This window comes from Portunus trituberculatus, chromosome 43 (assembly GCF_017591435.1).
Source record: "Portunus trituberculatus isolate SZX2019 chromosome 43, ASM1759143v1, whole genome shotgun sequence".
Lineage (NCBI taxonomy): Eukaryota > Metazoa > Arthropoda > Malacostraca > Decapoda > Portunidae > Portunus > Portunus trituberculatus.
This window is the reverse complement of record NC_059297.1, coordinates 1,347,026-1,368,079: the sequence shown is the minus strand read 5'-3', so window position 1 is coordinate 1,368,079 and position 21,054 is coordinate 1,347,026. Positions and strand designations below refer to the sequence as shown.

General features: G+C 41.7%; 2 protein-coding genes across 10 annotated transcripts in view; one reads left to right on the top strand and one right to left on the bottom strand.

The window, feature by feature from the left end:
* LOC123518124 (zonadhesin-like) overlaps nt 1-14,377 on the top strand; it is a 58,967-nt gene extending 44,590 nt beyond the window's left edge. For 4 of the 8 annotated variants that reach the window (XM_045278756.1, XM_045278758.1, XM_045278755.1 and 1 more), the window contains 2 exons: nt 9,178-9,315; nt 11,105-14,377. In XM_045278756.1, the coding sequence (XP_045134691.1) occupies nt 9,178-9,315; nt 11,105-13,207 (2,241 nt within the window). In that variant the 3' untranslated portion in view covers nt 13,208-14,377. Of the gene's footprint in view, nt 1-641; nt 962-9,177; nt 9,316-10,236; nt 10,526-11,104 lie in introns of those variants that run through there. The other 4 variants (XM_045278760.1, XM_045278759.1, XM_045278761.1 and 1 more) reach the window with 4 other exon arrangements.
* Nucleotides 14,378-19,346: 4,969 nt separating this feature from the next.
* LOC123518212 (succinate-semialdehyde dehydrogenase, mitochondrial-like) overlaps nt 19,347-21,054 on the bottom strand; it is a 28,337-nt gene continuing 26,629 nt past the window's right edge. For both annotated transcript variants that reach the window (XM_045278920.1, XM_045278919.1), the window contains exon 12: nt 19,347-20,179. In XM_045278920.1, the coding sequence (XP_045134855.1) occupies nt 20,000-20,179 (180 nt within the window). In that variant the 3' untranslated portion in view covers nt 19,347-19,999. The remainder of the gene's footprint in view (nt 20,180-21,054) is intronic.

Below are 21,054 nucleotides of genomic sequence, written 5' to 3'. Positions count from 1 at the left end.
TGATGTAAAGAATAGTTCCGTAGAAGAGCAGCTTGTGTATTAGAACGGAATATGGTAAATGTTTGTCTGTTGGGCACTGGTCGATAGTGTGGGCCATAAAACGGAGCACAGAGGACTCTTTATCAGTCTACCGTAGCATGTTTTGAGAAGTGTCCAAGTGTCTGCTTTGAATCCATGATTTGACGTTGAACGAAGGAGTGAAAGGAGTGAACATCTAAATATATCTTGCTGCGTTACCTTATTAGTACAATCTAGAGAGAAGAATAGAAATATCAGTCTAAATATTGAGGGCGTCCCTGAAAATTTCCAAATGATAACTGCGATGAAAAAAACTGAAAGAAATTGACACCTGGATATTCCTTGTTACGATATCTGACATGATTTAGAAAGGAGGATATAATTGTGAGACTGAATATGAAGTACGTCCCTTGGTAATGCCCAGATATCTATGCGATGAGGAGAGTGACATGAATTAACCCCTTCACTAATATTTAACTCATATTTCTTTAACTATACCAACTCTACTCGGACAGCTACAACCACGTCATAACATTGCACTGACTAGAAACTGCAAAATATACTCTCCTTTTTCCTTGGTTATACTAGTAAATATTCCATACATTGCTTTTTAGTGCTGTGAAAAGGTTAACACTAGAATTAACCTTGTTGCAATACCTGACAAATGCAATCTAGAGCGAAGACTTAGAGCTCCTCCCTGAGACTGTCCAAGTGTGCAAGTGTCGGTGCGATGAGTCAGTGAGGCGACACACTCCTCATTAAGTAATTCGATACACCGGCAGCTCCGCCACTTCGACCTCGCCCGCCAGTTGTAGTACGTATTTCCGTGTGGTGCCGGTGAGGTGTTTCCTTGTTATCCTTTCCTCGGGGACGGCTGGACGCAAAACACGGCAAGCGGTGACTTGCAGGCTCCGGATTCTTTCATTCTACGAGAGGGAGTTTGGTCAGTGTTTCCAGTTTTCCGTTCACTTATCCTTATTTTGCAATCCTTGACGATTTTGTAAGTCTCTCTCTCTCTCTCTCTCTCTCTCTCTCTCTCTCTCTCTCTCTCTCTCTCTCTCTCTCTCTCTCTCTCTCTCTCTCTCTCTCTCTCTCTCTCTCTCTCTCTCTCTCTCTCTCTCTCTCTCTTCTTGCTCCTCCTCCTCCTCCACCACCACCACCACAACCACCACCTTGCCTCCTTTCCTCTTCCTTCTTTCATTCACCTTCGTCCTAAACACCTAACCCCGTCCTCGTTCTCATCCTCCTCCCCTACTTCCTCCTCATCCCTCTCCCTCTCCCTCACAAGATCAAAGGTGTGGCCGCGTTGCTTCCCTTCACGAGGGTGCTCCAGTAAATATTTCTTTATTCTAACGCTGCACTCAGTAGGTGATCAGTATCTTCGCCTATTTAACCCCTTCAGTACTAGGACGTGTTTTCATATTTTTTCTGCTTGTCATTTGGTGATTTCAAACAGCTTCAGAAACTTGTGTGAGGATTAGAATAGTAAAGACGCTGGCCATTAATCTTCTGACCTCCGTAGACCCTTCCTAATATAAATAAAATTATCTAATTATATCCAAACTTAGGGTGAGAAAATGCCTCCCACTACTGAAGAGGTTAACCGTAGACAAGTATTTAGTTTCTCTCATTAAAGATCTGTAACTTTCCAAATACTCGTTTCGTATACTACTGTTTCATTAAGTAGTTTTGTAGCCTAAAGAGATAGAATTAACGTGTGTGTGTGTGTGTGTGTGTGTGTGTGTGTGTGTGTGTGTGTGTGTGTGTGTGTGTGTGTGTCCAGGTAAAACTATTTTTTTTATGGTGCTCTGACTGTAAGAAATGGATAACCACAGCAATAAACGGGTTAGTAAGAGACCCTACCATCCATCTATTCCCCCTTCCTGCTCCTTTTCTCTCACCTATCGCATATCCAAGCCAGTCTTCACCACCACCACCACCACCACGCGACACTCTCATGACGCGGCACATTTCGCGTCTTCATAATCATTCTCCCAAACGTTTCGTAATGAATAGAGAAACCAAGGAAATGCACATTCAGTCACAATGACGACTGTTTTTTTATTCCCTCTTCGTTTTTCCTCCATCATTTCTTGGAGTGGTGTAAAGTGTGATGAGGTGGGAATACCAGAGTGGGGCGGTTCCTAGAGAGAGAGAGAGAGAGAGAGAGAGAGAGAGAGAGAGAGAGAGAGAGAGAGAGGTGAAGGGCAGTGGTGTTTATACATACAGCTGGGCAGCGGCCACCGACGGACGGCACAGACTTGTTTCCTTATATATTTTTTTTATTACCATTTGCCTTTTTGTGTCTTTTTTTTTTTTTTTTTTCTTTTCCCAGTGCATTGTTTTTGTTGGCTGGCGGGAAGAAGTGCCGGGGAGACACGCACGGCAAAAGTCAGATTAAAATGAAAAAAAAGGTGTGTGTGTGTGTGTGATTGTAGGTGGGTGGGTGGGTGGATAGGTGGATGGATGGGGGAGGGGAAGGGCATAGTGGAATCGATCCAGTGTTGCGACTGATAAAGCTATTGGTGCTAGTAGTTAACGAGGGCGATGATGATAGTAATTGCATCAGTAGTAATAATGATAATGCTTATAATAAAAACAGTAGTAATGATGATAATAATAACAATAATAATAATAATAATAATAATAATATAATTGCAACATTAGTAATGATGGTAACAGTCTTTTATTGTTATTTTGTTGTTTTGATTCAATTTGTTTTCAATCATAACGAGTGATGACAGCAGCCTTCCCACCGCCAGGCAAACTTTATTCGTATTTCCTGCACGCTTCCCGGCCTGGCTCTCCCCTTCCCCAGTGCGGCGTCCATGTCATCGAGTGAGTCACGTCTCGCCAACGATCACCCTCAGTGACGGGGAATCCTCGCTTGTGGCCAGGGAAGGTTAGGGGTGTAAGCATCTCCGTGTGGGCGCGGCGTCACAGCCCCTAGAGGGAGGCCTGTCAGGCCAGACACGCCCTCGAACGGAAATGTTAACCAGTGGCTTTCTAGTCCGGCCCCAAGGCTGGAGCAAAGGCTGGAGGTTACGGGGTTACGCCACTTATCCTGCGGAAGGACATAAACAATCGTCTGTTCGTAAACACGGTGTTGTTTGTCTCCCCGGGGGCGTGCTTGTCCTGTGGCATCCCGCCAAACAGTCGTAAGTGATGAAGCGGAACTCGATGAGCCTTTCAAGTTGCTATTGGTGGCGAGAGTGTGAGTGAGCTGAGTGAGCTTTAGAGGAAGCAAGTGTCCTCGGTCGCTGCGTCCTACTCATCTGATAATGTCACTAGTCTGAAATCGTCTTTGTTCAGATTCGGCACGAAAGTATATCCTCTCAACACGATTAAGTTCAGTTACATATTTTCCGTGGCATTGTGTTGAGCTACGTGACACCGTTGGAGGGAAAAGGTGGCGTGGAATCGGGGACATCACGTCTGTCACATGTCTCCTCTGTCCTTCCTTGACTGCATAACATTCATCCACTTGCCTTTCAGTATGTTGGTCAAGTTTGAAGCAGAAAGCTGAGAGAAAGTGACGGATGAGAGGCGAGAAGCCGCTCGCGCGTTTCCCTGATCAGGTTTTTCGGTGAAGTAACCTAAAGCAGCATCTACCTCTTCCTCCTCCACCCTCACCCTCTCTCTTTGTTCACTATTCTGCAGCGTCTAAAGTTATTACGATTGTGACCTTGAAAATAACACTGATATTTCTTATCGGACAAATATGTGGTTAAAAAAAAAAAAATCTAAAAACACGGTGGGAACTTCATTCAGTGCATTGTTTAGTTTATATCCTATTTCCACCTTTAGAACCTTAGGTGACATTATGTACTTTTTTAGTTAGAATTGAAGGTTGGTTTGCCATTTTGGTCCCTCGGGTGTGTGGGCCGTGTTGCCCTCGTCCAGACCTTAACAGAGGGCACAGGGAGGGAGGTCGTCATTTGACAGTCAAGGAAGGCAAACTCCATTTAACATTTTAGAATATCATGAAGGCCTTCTGGATGTGTTTGCTCTATGTGTTTTGTTGTTTTATGCCCGCAGGTGAGGAAGCAAAACCAGGACGCGTCCAGACTGTTTGTTGATTTAATAAGAGGAGATAGACATCAGTATACTGTGTGTAAGTGCTTGTATAACCATGGCCACACCGTCAAGTGTCGCTCCATGCAAATATAAGATAGCGTCTGACCACAAGGTCCTTTAATTTGCATAAGGCGGCTACACTCCACAGCCTGACAGTCTGACCTCGTTATCGTGTCGGATATCCACACTACGCCCAAAATAACACCGCCGCCACCAGTCCCACTGACACACTGCCAGCGGAATGTCCAGACCGATTGTATTGCGCAGTGTTATTGCTTTACTAATTGTTTTAAACCGTAAAAAGTTAGCGCGTGTCTTCTGTCTCTCCTGTCTCTCTTCTTTATCTCTTGTTTGAAGTCGCTTAAGAATCTTTTAAATCCTCTATATTATTTAGATGGAAGCTAACGCGTTACTGGTGGCCGCCTCTGAAGTGTCTGCATGCACGGCAATTTCTTTTTGTATCATTTACAATTATAGTGACGTTGTTTGTATTATTTGATCAGCCGTGGGTTGTTGAAAGAAATTATATAAGATTATGTATATTCAGGTGTCGAGGCTACGTGATCGGTACGGCGTGTTCTAAGCTCCTTGTTCTCTTGACTGGAATTTCTTGTAAGGTTGTGGAGCTTGTTTTGCTTCTCCGTAGTCAAGGACACCCAGGACTCAAATGCATATGTAATAACAGCAAACAAGTTACAGGAGGAGGGAGGGGTGAAAATCCCTTCGTGCTGAAGGATGTTCTTTGTCGTCACAGGTTTGCCCCGCGAGTCGCTGGATAGGAGGAAAGATGGGAAAGGATTGAAGAACTAGAGAGACACAACTACCAACAATAAACAGCTGAATACTTCAGAAGAATCTGCTCGTTTCACTGAGGAAGGCGCTCTTTCTTATTTGAGAACCGTAACGCATTTATAAGAAGCGGTGCAAGCCACTTATGTTTACGACCAAATGTTAAGGATGAATGGAGTGCCGGCGTCCAGCGCCTCGAGGATGACATGTCTGCTGCTTCACTGACTTGAAAGACCAACGTGTCTCTCAGAGTGGTCAGTTTTATTTTCTTAGCGGCGGTGGTGCTGATGGAGATCATGGATTATATATGTGTGTTTTAATTATCGAGGTCCAGGCTACCGGCTGCGACATTACTAAAGGTCATGCGAGGAGCGGACAGGGAAGTCTTGGATCTTGTTGTAGCTTGAACTGTGCTCTATATGATGCTTCGACCTTGGCACAGCCGAGTGCTTGTGTAGGGCGGGGCTGGTCGGGCTTGGCTCCTTGTGTCATGTGCCAACACCTGGCGAGGACGGGTAGGCCAGGCAAGCTTATTCCCTTCTCGGAAGGGGACTTCCCGATCCATGACCTACAGAATTGGGTCATCACTCCTCAGCGGGGTGGGGAGAAGTCCAGCAGTGGGGAGGTGAGCTGTGAGTGGGAGGGCACTGGTTGGGGAGTGGTCGATGATTGAATTGACAGAATTAGCATACTGAATGAAGAATCTCTTTCAAGATGAGTCTCAGTGTTTTGAAGAAAACGAGTCCTCTTGTTTACAAAGCGCCAGGGTCGGTGGCCTCAGGTGAGACTCGCCATGGGGGCAGCGAGGCGCCGCCAAGGTGAACAGCCCTTAACTGAGCTGCTGTGTTCACGATAAACAAATCGAATGTTTTTGGTGAAAGACATTCGCAGCTATGAATCCCACATTCAAACGCTATCTCGACGAACCCTCTTCACATTAAATGAGAGACCTTCGGTAATATGATTTCCAGTTTTATTACGAAAGTTTGTGTCCTCAATGAGTGGTAGGCAACCACCACGCCCTGGCATTTCCTAATGATTCTCATGCAATGCTTGCCGATTGGATTAAAAGTAGATCACTTATCCTTGTGGAAGGGAACGGTCTGGTATTGCCGTTTCCAAGGTTCCCAGGGATATTCTTTCTCATAGTTGGCGCCTCAGTTCAGTTCCTCAACAGGCTGGTGTGCATTGCCAGCGTTCTCTACTTAATACTTGAATATCTATAGGTAACACAAGTCTCGTGAATTAAGACGTGGCCACACTTGCCGTACCTGCATTGTGGTGTTTGCTCAAAACACATGATGAAAACTGCTACGCACATATTCTCACCACACACACACACACACACACACACACACACACACACACACACACACACACACACACACACAGCGTAGTGTAGTGGTTAGCACGCTCGACTCGCAATCCAGAGGCCCAGGTTCGAGTCCCGGTAAGCGGCGAGGCAAATGGGCAAGCCTCTTAATGTGCGGCCCCTGTTCATCTAGCAGTTAATAGGTACGGGATGTAACTCGAGGGGTTGTGGCCTCGCTTTCCCGGTGTGTGTTGTGTGTTGATGTGGTCTCAGTCCTACCCGAAGATCGGTCTATGAGCTCTGAGCTCGCTCCGTAATGGGGAAGACTGGCTGGATGACCAGCAGGCAACCGAGGTGAATTACACACACACACACACACACACACACACACACACACACACACACACACACACACACACACACACACACACACACTCACTCACTCACTCACTCACTCACTCACTCACTCACTCACTCACTCACTCACTCACTCACTCACTCACTCACTCACTCACTCACTCACTCACTCACTCACTCACTCACTCACTCACTCACTCTCACTCACTCACTCTCACTCACTCTCTCTCTCTCTCTCTCTCTCTCTCTCTCTCTCTCTCTCTCTCTCTCTCTCTCTCTCTCTCTCTCTCTCTCTCTCTCTCTCTCTCTCTCTCTCTCTCTCTCTCTCTCTCTCTCTCTCTCTCTCTCTCTCTCTCTCTCTCTCTCTCTCTCTCTCTCTCTCTCTCTCTCTCTCTCTCTCTCTCTCTCTCTCTGTGTGTGTGTTTAATGTTATTGGGGAGTAGATCATTGCTTACATACAGTTGTAATTTTCTTTGGAGGGTTTTGCCTCAAGATCCGTGTATTTGTATTATCATCATCATTATCATTATCATTATTATTTTATTATTATTATTATTGCAGTTGCTAATGCTACTGTTGTTGGTGTTGGTGTTGTTGTTGGTGGTGGTGGTGTTGGTGGTGGTATCTTTAGCATTATTGGTGTCGCATTACATATTGTGAAGGTTATAGTAAAAGGAAGTAACCAGAGGCGGTGACGTTGTAGGAACCAAAATATATTGTATGAACCATTGTATATACCTTTAATGTCATGCAGAGTTCCAAGGCCAGTCGTGCGCCACCTTTAAGCCAGGTTTTAGAAAGGACAGCACCTCGTCGCCTGCTGTATACTGTCTGCTGTGTATTGGCGCCTTTCCTTGCGTTGTTTGTGTTCGCTATAGCGCTGCAAAAACTCCGCTTCGTGTTGTCCTGACTCTGAAGTACAAGCATCAATGAAACACAAGAATATTTCCATTATTAAATCATCACACCAGGGACAAGTGCTTCTACAACTGGTTCAAGGCAGTTAATCACAAAAGGTCACACTGGACACCTAACCTTTGGCCGGCGGGTGGACAGCAGAGGACACGGCCAGGACGTTTGGCCTCACCCGGCGGATCAGGGCGATGTGGATGAGTGAGTCTGCTGTGTCGTGCGCCAGAAAGTCTCGTTTGCGATCTTGCCAGTGTATCAAATAAACTACGTGTGCGATTACATATATTTGCATGTTAATTGATACGTTACAACTCCGAGGTGTGATGGACAGAACCTGAAGCAGCATCCCAGAACTCGCTATCCTTTAAAGGCCACCACACGCTTACCGAGCCCCCCACCCCTCCTTTTTTTTTTTCTTCCTCTATTTTCTTTTTTATCTTTCGCCTTATTTACTTTGCCACATGTCCTCTCCGTTAGAATGTATTATTTTTCCTCTTTCCTTTTTTTTCCTTCTTTTCTCTATTTTCTTTTTATCTTTAGCTTTATTTACTTTGCCACATTTTCTCTCCGTTAGAATGTATTATTTTCATGACATGTTTTCTCTTAATCCCTTCAATATTACGACATATTTTTACCTTGAAATTTGTATACGATTGGACCATTTTATTGACGTTAGGAACCGTTTATGGAGGTCAGAAGATTAATGGCCAGAGTCTTCACTATTCTAATCCCCCCCACATAAGTTTCTGAAGCTATATAAGATCACCAAATAGTAAGCAAAATGAATATGCAAACACGCCATGGTACTCAAGGGGTTATAGTAATTCCCCATCTGTATCTGGCAAGCATGTCGTAAATGGTACAAGTATTTTTCAATCTCCTCCCGTTCACGATTCGCCAGCAAAAAAACGCCTCACCTATTGAATATTGTTTAGTATCATTGATAATTTTCCCGCGGTAGATTAGTTGCATATTTTATTGCAACCTTTCACTGATGTATTATTTCGTGTTTGTCTTTTTTTTTTTTTTTTTATATACAGATTCAATACAGAAGCCAGGATATTTATTTTTCACTTGTAATAATTGAATCTCTCTCTCTCTCTCTCTCTCTCTCTCTCTCTCTCTCTCTCTCTCTCTCTCTCTCTCTCTCTCTCTCTTGTAACAGTTAACTCGTGCACTCTCAGATCGAATTTTAGCTCACTTTACTAATGTGATGATCTCTTGTTTTTCATAGATTTAGACAAATCACAAAGCAAATGAGAAAACACTAACTGTTAACTTCCATCGTCTTACTCGAGCCCTCGACACACCACACACACACACACACACACACACATGACATCTGGTTTGGTTTTATTTCACGGGTTTCGCTGGTTCTAGACAACACATGCATATAAACAGCAGTTACTTTCCTTCTTCACTGACAGATTCGCCACCACCACCTGATATCGGCTTGTATACTGAAATGTTTTGCTCTCTCACCATCACTGTTTTGCAAAGGTTCCAGTTGAAGATACGCGTGTTTTTAAGGGTATTTTATGATTCTGGTGGTAGATTTGAAAAATTTCTAGCTTACTGATAGGAGAAACTGTCTAAAAAACCCGGCTAGTCATCTCTGTGACCTTGGAAAATTGTCGTGGTGAAAGCAATCCTTTTGTGAAACACTTGTACCACTGTTTGTTCCATCTTTATTTCTTCGCTCCTTCCACCAGTCCACCACCCCTCACCGACTCCTCCTACGTACTGTCCACCGCTGGGAGTCTGAAGTACCGCCATCAGTCACGAGGCGGAGACGTGAGGCAGTCAGTACCCGGGTTGGAATATTTGTATACAGCCGTGACTTTCTTATGGTATGTGACATTAAATAGGATCCTTCACTTGTTGCATGTCGCGCGTCGGCTCAAGTCTCTCCTCGCCTTGTACAGGATGCGTGCGGTTGTTCGGATAGTGTGATTTGTATACTGCATTGTTTTTATATGTCATGGATTTTCTTTATGCATCGTTAAAAGTTACTGTCACTTGGTTCTATGTTAAACTCGATGTGCTCAATGGCCTGGCGAGTGAGTAACCTTGGGTGTGGCGCCGTGCGTCACGAGGTGCGTCGCTAACAGCAAGTTTTGCTGGCTGTGCACAATTTAATACAGCAGTGAAATAAGCAATGTAGCACCATCATGTATGCTCTCGAATGTTACGTTACTGAACTCAACATCTAGCGAAGCTTCCTTTCAGCAATTCCTTAAGTGGTTGACGATCATCACTTTCAATGCAACTTTTATACATATAAAGTAAAAGATACTCGTATTCAGATGATAGAACCATTCAATATTAAGGAAGCCTTTACATAAAAGATACAAAGTTAACAATGTTACTCGTATGATTATTCAATGTATTGTTTATACATATAATAAACGGTTTGCAGTCACTCACTTCAAGTTTTACTTCATGTTGTACACCGAACTATCTTTATTTTGTGCACAGTGATTCTTTTTGTGTCAGCATTTGTTGCAGCAAGCAGGTGGCGTCTGCGTATAGCATTTGGATGCAACCATCCATTGAGAAGAGAGTGGAGTGACAGGTTGAGCAGCAGCAGCAGCAGCAACAACAGCAACAGCAGGATCCAGTGACCCTGCCTGATTCACACGCCTTTGTCTCCACCAAAACTTCCTGTGTGATTTTCATTTATAGTGTTAGATCAGTATGATTATTTAATGTTTTTGCTTACAATACGTATCGTGTCTATATAGTTTTGAAATTCTTAGCCAGCAGTACAGTACTGCCAGTATAGCGTACGTGTACTGTATACAATTGCAAGAAGTATATACTACACTTACATGATGACGAAAGTTTCTCGACAAAGACGTCAATAGCAGTAGTGCAGGCTTAGAGTGCTTGTGCGGGCTCGGAGCTTCAGCGACATAAGGAGGCGTAAAAGAAGGCTTACAGAAAGGGCAAGAGGGAGACTGAGGGTGGGGCCACTCGCACTGAAGATATAAAAGGGCAGCGGTGGCGGCAGCTGTACATTGTTTCTCCAGGAGTGTAGCAGGAAACATGCGCGTCCTGGTGGGTAGTGAGAGGATGTCTTGGCATCCTACATTATTGTTATACTGAGTGTCTGAACAGTGTTCGTTTCGTGTAGTGTGACACCATGACTAAGTGTGAGGGGGAGCTGTACTTCTCAATGGCAACACATACTTTGTTATTCAGTGATGGCATTACTACGGTGGCTCCCCATGGTGATCATCTCGGCCAATGGTAATGCTTCTTTGGTGGAAGGCGCTTAAGTGATACCTTCTTGTGACTCTCCTTAGTGGTGGTGACCAGAACATGTGCCTTCCCCTAAGGTGATGTCCCGAGGTGTCTAAAAGGCTGTTTCCATACGAAAGACATTCCCGCCTAAAGTGATGCCACTTCCAATAGTATCTCTTGGTCATGGTGTTCCCTGCAGCTGGTGCCTCCATTGGTGGCAGGAACTAGTTGACATCCCGTTGGTACTGTACCATTGGCAGCACCAGCTGATAACAACCTGTGGTGGTGATAGTGGTGGTGGTGGTTCTTTTCTTGAATATGATGTTGATAACTGACTTAGTATTTTAGAATAACTTTTATCTTCTCACTCTTATTGTTCTTTTCCATTCATAGTTGCTGATATCAGGGTTGGTGGTGGCTGCCATTGCAGCACCACTAGTGGAACTTGAACCTGTCGCAGAGGCTGAAGCTCCAGAAGTACCAGTTGAAGTCATGACGGACGTAGCAGAAACAGAGATGGTAGCTACAGATGTCCTTGAGGAGGCTGCCCCTGCCGAGGAAGTTGCAGTCCTCTCGGATGGAAAACATCCTCCATTCATTGCCATCTTTGTGAGAACTGATTTGGCAGAGAAGACTCCCACTGCGGAGGTTTCTGGCCCTGTTGAAGCTCCTATTATTGAAGAGGCACCTGTTCTGGCTGAAGAGATTCCCGTAGAAGAAATTGTTGCCCCAGTTGTTGAAACGCTTCCTGTGGAGACTCCTGCTCTTCCAGAGGAAACAGCTGTCCTTGAAGAAGCTGATGCTTTTGTGGAAGATACTCCTGTTGTTCTTGTGGAAACTAATTCCCTCACAGAAGAGATTGAGCTTCCTGGAAGTGAGATTCCCGTCATCTCTCAAGCACCAGTCATCGTGGAGACTCCTACTCTTGCTGAAGAGACTCCTGTTGCACAGGAACTTTCTGTTCATGTAGAAGAGACTCCTGTTGCACAGGAACTTTCTGCTCCAGTAGAAGAGACTCTTTTCCTTGTAGAAGAAGCCTTGGCTCCTGTGGAGACCCCAGTCATGTCTGAAGCATCAATCATTGTTGAAACTCCTGTTCTTGAAGAAACCGTTGCCACTCAGGAATTCTCTGCTCCATTAGAAGAGAGTCCTGCTCCTGCAGAAGTAGCAGTCCCTGTAGAAGAGACTGTAGCTCGTGCAGAAGAAACGGCAGTTCTCACGGAAGAGACAGCTACCCCTGTGGAAGAGACAGCAGCCCTTGCAGGAGAGGTAGTTCATGTAGAAGATACAGCAGCTCCTGCAGAAGAAACAGCAGTCATTGCAGAAGAGACAGCTGCCCCCGTTGAAGAGATGGCAGTAGCTCTTGTAGAAGAGACAGCAGCTCCTGCAGAAGAAACAGCAGTCATTGCAGAAGAGACAGCTGCCCCTGTTGAAGAGATGGCAGTAGCTCTTGTAGAAGAGACAGCAGCTCCTGCAGAAGAGGTAGCAGTTCCTGCAGAAGAGATAGCAGCTCCTACAGAAGAGATAGCAGTCATTGCAGAAGAGACAGCAGCGCCCGTTGAAGAGATGGCAGCTCCTGAAGAAATAACATTAGTCCTTGTAGAAGAGACAGCAGCTCCCGCAGAAGAGACAGCAGCTCCCGCAGAAGAGACAGCAGCTCCTGCAGAAGAGACAGTATTTCATCCAGAAGAGACAGCAGCTCCTGCAGAAGAGACCACAGCCACAGTGGAAGAGGCAGTAGCTCATGTAGAAGAAGCATCCCATGTTGAAGAGACAGCATCTCCTGCTGAAGAGACTGTAGCTGTTGTAGATGAGATGGCAGCTCCTGTTGAAGAGATGGCAGTTGCTGTTGAAGATATTGTACTTCCTGTGGCAGAGACAGCAGTCCCTGCAGAAAATACAGCAGCTCCTGTAGAAGAAGCAGTAGCTCTGGTAGAAGAGACAGCAGCACCTGTGGAGGAGACAGTGGTCCTTGTAGAGGAGACACCAGTCCCTGTAGAAGAGACTCCTGTTTTTGTAGAAGAGACTGCAGTCGTAGATGAGGCACCAGCACCTGTAAGCGAGTCTTCTGCCCATGTCACGGCTGGTCCCGATGCCAACCAGTTCCCCTTAAGGGATGTCACCCATCCAAGTACTTCAGCCTCAGAAGTACGACAGCTGGTGGCAGCAAGACCTCAACCAGTGTCTGTGGGCTCATTTGCCTCTTTCCCAGCTCCTCAAAATAGGTTACACCACTCAGCCCCAGCCAGTCATTTCACTCATGGACTACATTTTGCTCCATCAAGGCCATTTGCTCCATCAAGGCCATTCACTCACAGTTTTCATCAGGTTCAGGCTCCAGCGGCTCCAGTGGCCCAGCCTGATCCTGTATCCCTGGTGCCACCACAGTTCAGGGCATTCATCTTCCCTAATGATGCACCTGATGTACTGGCTGCTAAGATCAACTTCTTCCAGCATTATTCAGCTCGTGTGCCACAAAGGCGTGTGTTTGGTTAGGTTGATCCTATAACTGAGTGATGGTAAAGCAGGACAAATCATACATGTCAAAGTATAGGATTATATACTCTGTCAAGAAACACCAGCACTGTTGTTAACATTCATATGCATTGCATATGGATATAATATTCATATATATGCAAGTTACAAGAAGTTCAACAGATTCTGAGTTTCTCTGAATTTTTACTGAATCAAGAATGTATGTTCTTTTTTTGTATATTTTGACTGGTGCTAATATGTAAATTCATATCATTGGTATCATCTCAGAAAACTCAGTTCATGACTCAGCACTAAGAAATTTGTGTTCTGACAATGATGTCAGTTTTCTTTATCAGTAGTTCTGTGATATCAAGACATACTTTGTATTAGGGTTACTCTTTTTACTCAAGTATTTTGAAATGAGGCATTGTGCATGTGGATGATATGTTGAATGATTTGTTTTGTATGTGGCTGTATATATGTTGCTTGTGTGTACATAGCAGCAAGGAGGAGCAAGGGAGGAGCAGCCACTCTAGTCGATGGTGAAAGGCAAGGCCCCTTGTCAAGCTTCTGACTCACTATTGTTAGATTTTGCTGTTTGTTTATTTATTGAAACTTTGCTTGGTTAAAGAAAAGATTATAGTAGCTTAGAATTGTAAAAATATAAAACTGAAAAATGTATATCTTATGTATTCTAAGCTAGTGAATTGTTGGTGAGCCAGAAGGTGTCAGGGCCTGAGAGGCGAGAGCGGTGGTGCAGTACAAAGACGTCTCGTACATGTTCTAACTAACTGTAGTGGCAACGCTGGAGATGGGACTCCCTCATACCAGTCCCAGCTGAATCACTAGAAAGCCTGCAGAACACTCCCTTTTCAGTAATGCTCAATCTTTTCCACTATTTTGGCTGTTAGTGATAGATATTATAGTTCTTTATTGTCTTCCTCAATTCTATCTTATTCTTGAAAGCTATAAAAGTTGAAAATAAATATTTCATAATTTTAAGCACTTTTTCCTTTTCTAGGACCAAACTTTTATGAAATTATTATATAGAGCAAAATTTTAGTGTGCATAGCAAAAAAGCAGTTTATATATTCATTATCATAAGCCATCTCACTGTCATCTTTCCTAGTTGCTTGCTTTCAATCTCTGTTCTTTTTACTAGGTATATTTTTTAAATAAATATACTTCTTAGTTTGCATTTTCTTTAATACTGATAAAGCTATGTATATCCTCATATTTTCTCTGCTCTTTTCTTTGTATCTTAACATACTCTTTCCTCTATCATATATTCTCTCCACAAATTTTTCCTCCTTCCAATCTTTCAAGCAGGATTGCTTTCTCCTTTTGATAATTCACATTTAAAGAAAATGTGATTATTTGGCTTTGAAAAATACTTGTGCCTGATGAAAATAACCCTATCCTGTAAAAACACAAACAAATAAATAAATAGTTAAAGTTGTGAACAATACAAAACAATAGTGTACATCACAGATATGTATATCAAACAATACCACGTACTCCTTGGTAATACATGCTAGTACAATGTGAATTACTTCAATACTTAGATAATATACAGATGGAGAACAAAAACAAATGTGTGATGCATTTTTATTATTATTCATGTGTCACCTCATTAACAAAGTAAACTTATATCTATAGAAATACCACACATGATGGTAAAGAGGCACTACTAAGAGGCTGAAGTTTAATAACAGCTCTTTAGCAAGCAATGAAATGGAGTGTTTATATATATATATATATATATATATATATATATATATATATATATATATATATATATATATATATATATATATATATATATATATATATATATATATATATATATATATATATATATATATATATATATATATATGCTCATCCCCAAACACCAGTATCCAAGAGTTCTGGATAAAACATCAAAGGGGACTCTCCAGAGATTTGACAGAGAAATAAGATCATTTCTCAAGAAGGCGCTACACCTGCCTAAAGACACCCCCAACGCGGCCTTCTATGCCAGGGTTCGTGATGAGGGGTTGGAGGTGTCAAGGTTCTCCTCCCTTATTATCATCCTAAGGAGAGGAGCTCTGGAGAGACTGAGCAAAGGGTTGGACCAAAGAGTCGCCAGGGTGGCAGAGGCTTTGCTCCAAACCCCCTCACTAACAGCCAAGGAGCTTAAAGATCAAATGATCAAACAACACCAAGAACAACTATATGCCTCTGCCGATGGTCGCGGCCTTAGAGGTACCAACCTAACACCTTCGACCCATGACTGGGTAGATGATGGTACCGCTTTGCTAAAAGGCACGACCTATATCTCTGCGCTGAAAACCCGCCTGGGAGTGGTGACCACGAGGCTTCGCGCCTCTAGGGGAAGACCTGGTGCTCCAGTCCTATGTGACCTGGGATGTGGCCGTATAGAGTCACTTGGCCACATTCTACAGAGCTGTCCCAGACTTGCCCCAGAGAGAACCACCAGACACAATAGAGTCCTGGGGCTGCTGGAGAAACAGCTAACCGGCAAAGGCCTCAGGACTCTAAAAGAACCCACTATTAGAACACCGGCAGGTGTCAGGAAACCTGACCTAGTCATATGGGACCATTATCGGTCCGTGGTGCTCGATGTCCAGATTGTTGCAGACTCCTCCGCGGGAGATTTTCTGGACCGAGCCCACGGACTGAAGCGGTCCTACTATGACACTGAAAGCATCTGCCAGTGGGTTAGGGGCCAGACTGAGCACGCCCCTGTGGTCTCCACTCTCACCATCAATTGGCGGGGATCCACGGCCCGCCAGTCTTATGAGACCCTTACGTCCTTGGGTGTCGCAAAAGGAGAGATCCGCCTCCTCACTGTCAGGTCGCTTGAGGGTTTGGTCGCGGCCCTCAGAGCCCACAGGGACATTGGGGGCTGGGGGTAGGCTCCCCATTATGGAAGGACCAGCCCTCCTTATACACAAGGGCGCACCGCCTCCCTCTCCCTATGGGTTTTTTTTTTAGGGTCTCTTGTGTTCCGTATGTATTCTGATACATACTCTGATGGTTGATGTTTATATTAAGTTTATTACTATTATATATATATATATATATATATATATATATATATATATATATATATATATATATATATATATATATATATATATATATATATATATATATGGTATGAGAAACTAAGAAACAAAGACAAAAATAGGCTTAATAGAATTGTTAAAAAGTCAAGGAAACTTGGGGCAGATACTGAACCACTGGAAAATTTATATCAAGAAGGTGTTTTAAAACAGGCTAACAAGATCATGCAGGATGACACCCACCCACTACACAGTTGCTATAAGTTTTAAGGTCTGGAAGAAGGTTAGCACTCCCACAACAGCGTACAAACAGGTACAAGAAGTCCTTCGTTCCTATGAGTATTTTACTTTTTAACAATGCAAATCCATGAAACATGTAATGATTCACCCTTATGTCAAGAACTTTTTTAAGTATTCACAATTTCTGCTTAATCTATCTCATTACAGAGTTATATTTGTATAATTATATAGGTGTATGTATGTATGAATTAAGTGTATTTGTATGTATGTGTAAAACAGTAATAGTATGTTTATGCATTCATTCATGTGTTTGGACATGCAAGTGTACTCAGCTTGTTGGCGATTATACTATACAGTACTAACTCTAATGTACTATTTTCTTTTTTATATCAATCATTTACAATCTGATTCTTATGATTTTTTATTGTTACCATGAGCTCAGTACCACAAAGAATTTCATTTTGTATACTACTATGTTACAATTTGATAATAAAGTTATCTTATCTTATCTTATCTTATATATGGGATAACTTATCTATTATTGATAAGGCTTTAAAGTCCGGCCTAAGGCTAAAAAACACTACTATAATTTATAAAATTAAATACAAAACTAAATTCTTAACGGGAGGGGTTTGAGGGTGTATTGCTAATTAAAGCAGCGCATTAATAAAAAAAATAAAAAAATATATATATATATTTGAAATGCAAGTTTCACAAAATGCAAGTAAGTCAGCCTTCATCAGCTGACACTAGTTACATGCAAATGGTTTGTTGAATCTCTCACTTTCTCTGTTCACACTTAGCCTGGCTTACAGCCTGAAAAATTCATAGAATGCAAGTTTCATAAGGAGTATTTCCACAAATATCATGGATTAATTTTTTAAAGCATTTACAAGTAAATAGATATGTAACAGCCACCCAAAATGTCTGGATCTAATTCAAGCCTGGTGTTTATACACTACAGTGTGGAAAGATATCTGCTATTACATATTAAGTTTGGTATTGAACAGGATGTATGTTAAATCTCTTTACAATTTTAAAAATTTATTACAAAGGAAAATGAAGACAAATGTGCAAATTATTACAAAATTAAGAGTAGATATTAAAGTTTTTCCCTGTCATTTTGTATGCCTTTATATGGGCACCATTAGTTGTATGAAGCACATCAAAATGGTATTCAATAGCTTGCCATGTTCACCATAACACGGCCTCACCAGTGGTGACAGTGACATCAGTGTTCTTTTGGTTGAGATCAGTGATGCCCTGTATTGTTGTTCAATACACAATATTTTTAACAGAATAGTTAAGGAAAAAGTTCAGTGGAATGATATCTGATGTGTGAGGTGGCCAGGAAATTGGGTCATCCTTTCCAATCCAGTGGAAATGTTTGATTAAGAAACTCATGAACACACAGTTGCCAGGCAGGTTACTGGAGAACCATCGTGTTTGACTGGTGGTGTCTAGTTGTGGTGCCGCTCATTCAATCATAAGGTCAGGGTAAACATTTGTAGTGCTTCATATCTCATTGAAGGAAAATGGACCAGTGATTTGATAATCCTACAACACACATTCACATCACATGATCACACACCACATATTTAAAGATATCATGTGTACTGAACAATATAATACATTATGTTACTGACCTAAACCAAAAGACCACTGATGCCACAACTGCCATTGATGCAGCTGTGCTACAGCCAACATGGTAAGATAATGAGCACTTTGTGCAACTCTCGAGTAATGATGCCCATAAAGAAGTATATTAAATGTGGGGAGAAAAAAAAAAATTTTGTATTAATTTTCACATATTTGTCTATTCATTTGCTTTTGTAATAAATATATATATATATATATATATATATATATATATATATATATATATATATATATATATATATATATATATATATATATATATATATATATATATATATATATATATATATATATATATATATATATATATATATATATATATATATATATATATATATATATATATATATATATATATATATATATACTGACTATTACATAAACCACTCAAGCAAAAATATAATTTGATGCTCGATGATACATGTGCTAAAACCTACAAATCTGTATATATATATATATATATATATATATATATATATATATATATATATATATATATATATATATATATATATATATATATATATATATTTAATTATCATTTTAAATGTTTAAGCACCATAGGGCTCGGCAACATAATGCAAAAAGAATACATTTGATTAACTATAACTTTTCTGACCATTCACATCACATGGAAATCCTTGTGCATGCAAGTACTGTGTACCTGTTTGGTTTTTAACTGTCAATGATTGATTTGCTTTGATGAACATATTTTATAGTTCTGTCCCGATTCATATCCTTTATATTTTACTTCAATTGTATAGCTCATTTCTAACACTGAGGTCCTCTTGATTTCCCATAATCAGTCATTATTATAATAAGTTTAATGCAGTTCTCTCACTATCTTACATAATGTTCATGTACTTTATGGGAAAACCACAAGTGGGATGATTTTAGGCAGTGTGCTGGGTGCTAGAGAGCTGTGTAGAGCAAGGAAGACTGGTTAACAAAATAAGGGCAACTAGAGAGAAACCAGTTGTGAATGTACAATTTATGGAATTTATGGAATGTAAAGTTTGATGATTGGAATGCAGTTTGATGATTTGAAAAACTGGTGTCACTCCCATGCTATGCTGAAATCATGTTTTCAGTATTGTTCTCTACTGTAATAAAACATTTTCCACACTGCCATTTTTTTCTTACTGTGAGTGTAATTAGGTTTTATAACAAGCATGGCAATCAAATGATAGTAACAGTTATCTACTTTAATTTGAATTACTCCAGGATACTTTGTATCCATTAACTCTTGACATACCTATTGGTAGATTTAGGCATGATAGCCAGTAACATACAAGCTTCAGAGGGATAGAGAGCTACTTCAAGTACGTTCTAAAGAAGTGATGACAGAAAAAGTGTCACCATCGCAGCAATAAGGGAACAGATTGACTCGTGTAACAATTGTGTAATTTACCAGCAGCAATCACATGCGACTGCAGTCTACCAGTGACTGCAGTATGGTAGACAAGATGCCACCTGAAGCTTTACTTGTTGCAGCATGGACAGATGCAACCTCAAGTAAGCAAAAATACAACGTGGTTCTTGTTTAGTAATCTGGATTACATTTATCACTTTCATTACTTTTGCAAACAATTGCATGGAACAGAGATGTCTTACTCAAACTTTCCTCTGAACACTGATGATTGCTGATATGGCAAACATAAATCATTTATCTGAGCTGGTTGAGGGCACAATCATCCTAATATATTTACTAGCTGTGCTCTTTTCAGCCTTTAAGCTGCTACCAGGAAGAGATGCTCCATGGATTCCTTCTAGAAGGTATTGGATAACTATTTCAACAATTACTTTTAGAATATAATGTTTTACAATTACTACAAAGGTGAAGCTAGTTGATACCTCCAAAACACAAGTACTTAATGTAGGTGTAGTCATCAATGCCATGTTTGGAACCCTCTCTTCCAATGCCTGATTCCTTGATGCCACCAAAAGCAACTTCAGCTGCAGAAATGAGGCCTTCATTGATGCCAGTCATGCCTGCTTCCAGACTTCGTGCCACTCGCCACACCTGGTGTATTGGAAAAGGTTAAAGCATTGTTGTTGTTGCAAATTGTTTCACACCTCAGAAAATATGAACAAGGAATGAGTTCTGTTTATATAGTACATTGGTTAGCAAAATGGCTCCTTGTCACACAGAACATGCATCTTTCTAAGTGTCAGTCTTTACAGACTCAAAAGTGGCAGTCACAGCAAGGCTTTAATAATAAGTTCACATCATCCTCTGATCTAGTGCTTGAGGCCTCACCAATACAATAATTACTCCACGTACATTTTAAAACACTGAACCACGGATACTGTGAATTTAAAGCCAGTGTGATCTCACTAAATGTTTTCCAAACTTAAAGCCAGTGTGATCTCATTAAATGCCAAAGTGTGGACATGAGAGAAGGTAAATTAAGTCAATGTACACAGATGCAACATCCAGCTCTGGATTGATTGAAAATATCTTGAGAGAAAGTAAAAGGAAACAGAAAAGGGTCACTGTCAGTTGTCTCAGACATCTATGTTTTTATGAGGAAAAGATGAGGTATATTGTATGGAAGGGATACACAGGCTGTGAGTACTTTACTTCCTGACAAGCTTCACTTCCAGCTTCTTAATGGCTCACATACCAACCTGTTCAGTATATAAAGGAACCTGGAGGATCACAGACGGTCTGAGGAGCTGCATTTGGGCACTGGGTCCCTGGATCACACGTCCCACTTCCTGCCTGAATCTCTCATTGCTGCTCCGTTCATGACACCATCTGTCCACACAGTGTCTCCAGTGCTCTTGTTTATATTCTCTTGTTCAGGGTAATGTATATAGATTCCCATGCCTTCCTTTGTTGTTTGTAGAGATTCGCCTGCATCACCTTTGTTCCACTCCACTTTGGTGGATGTC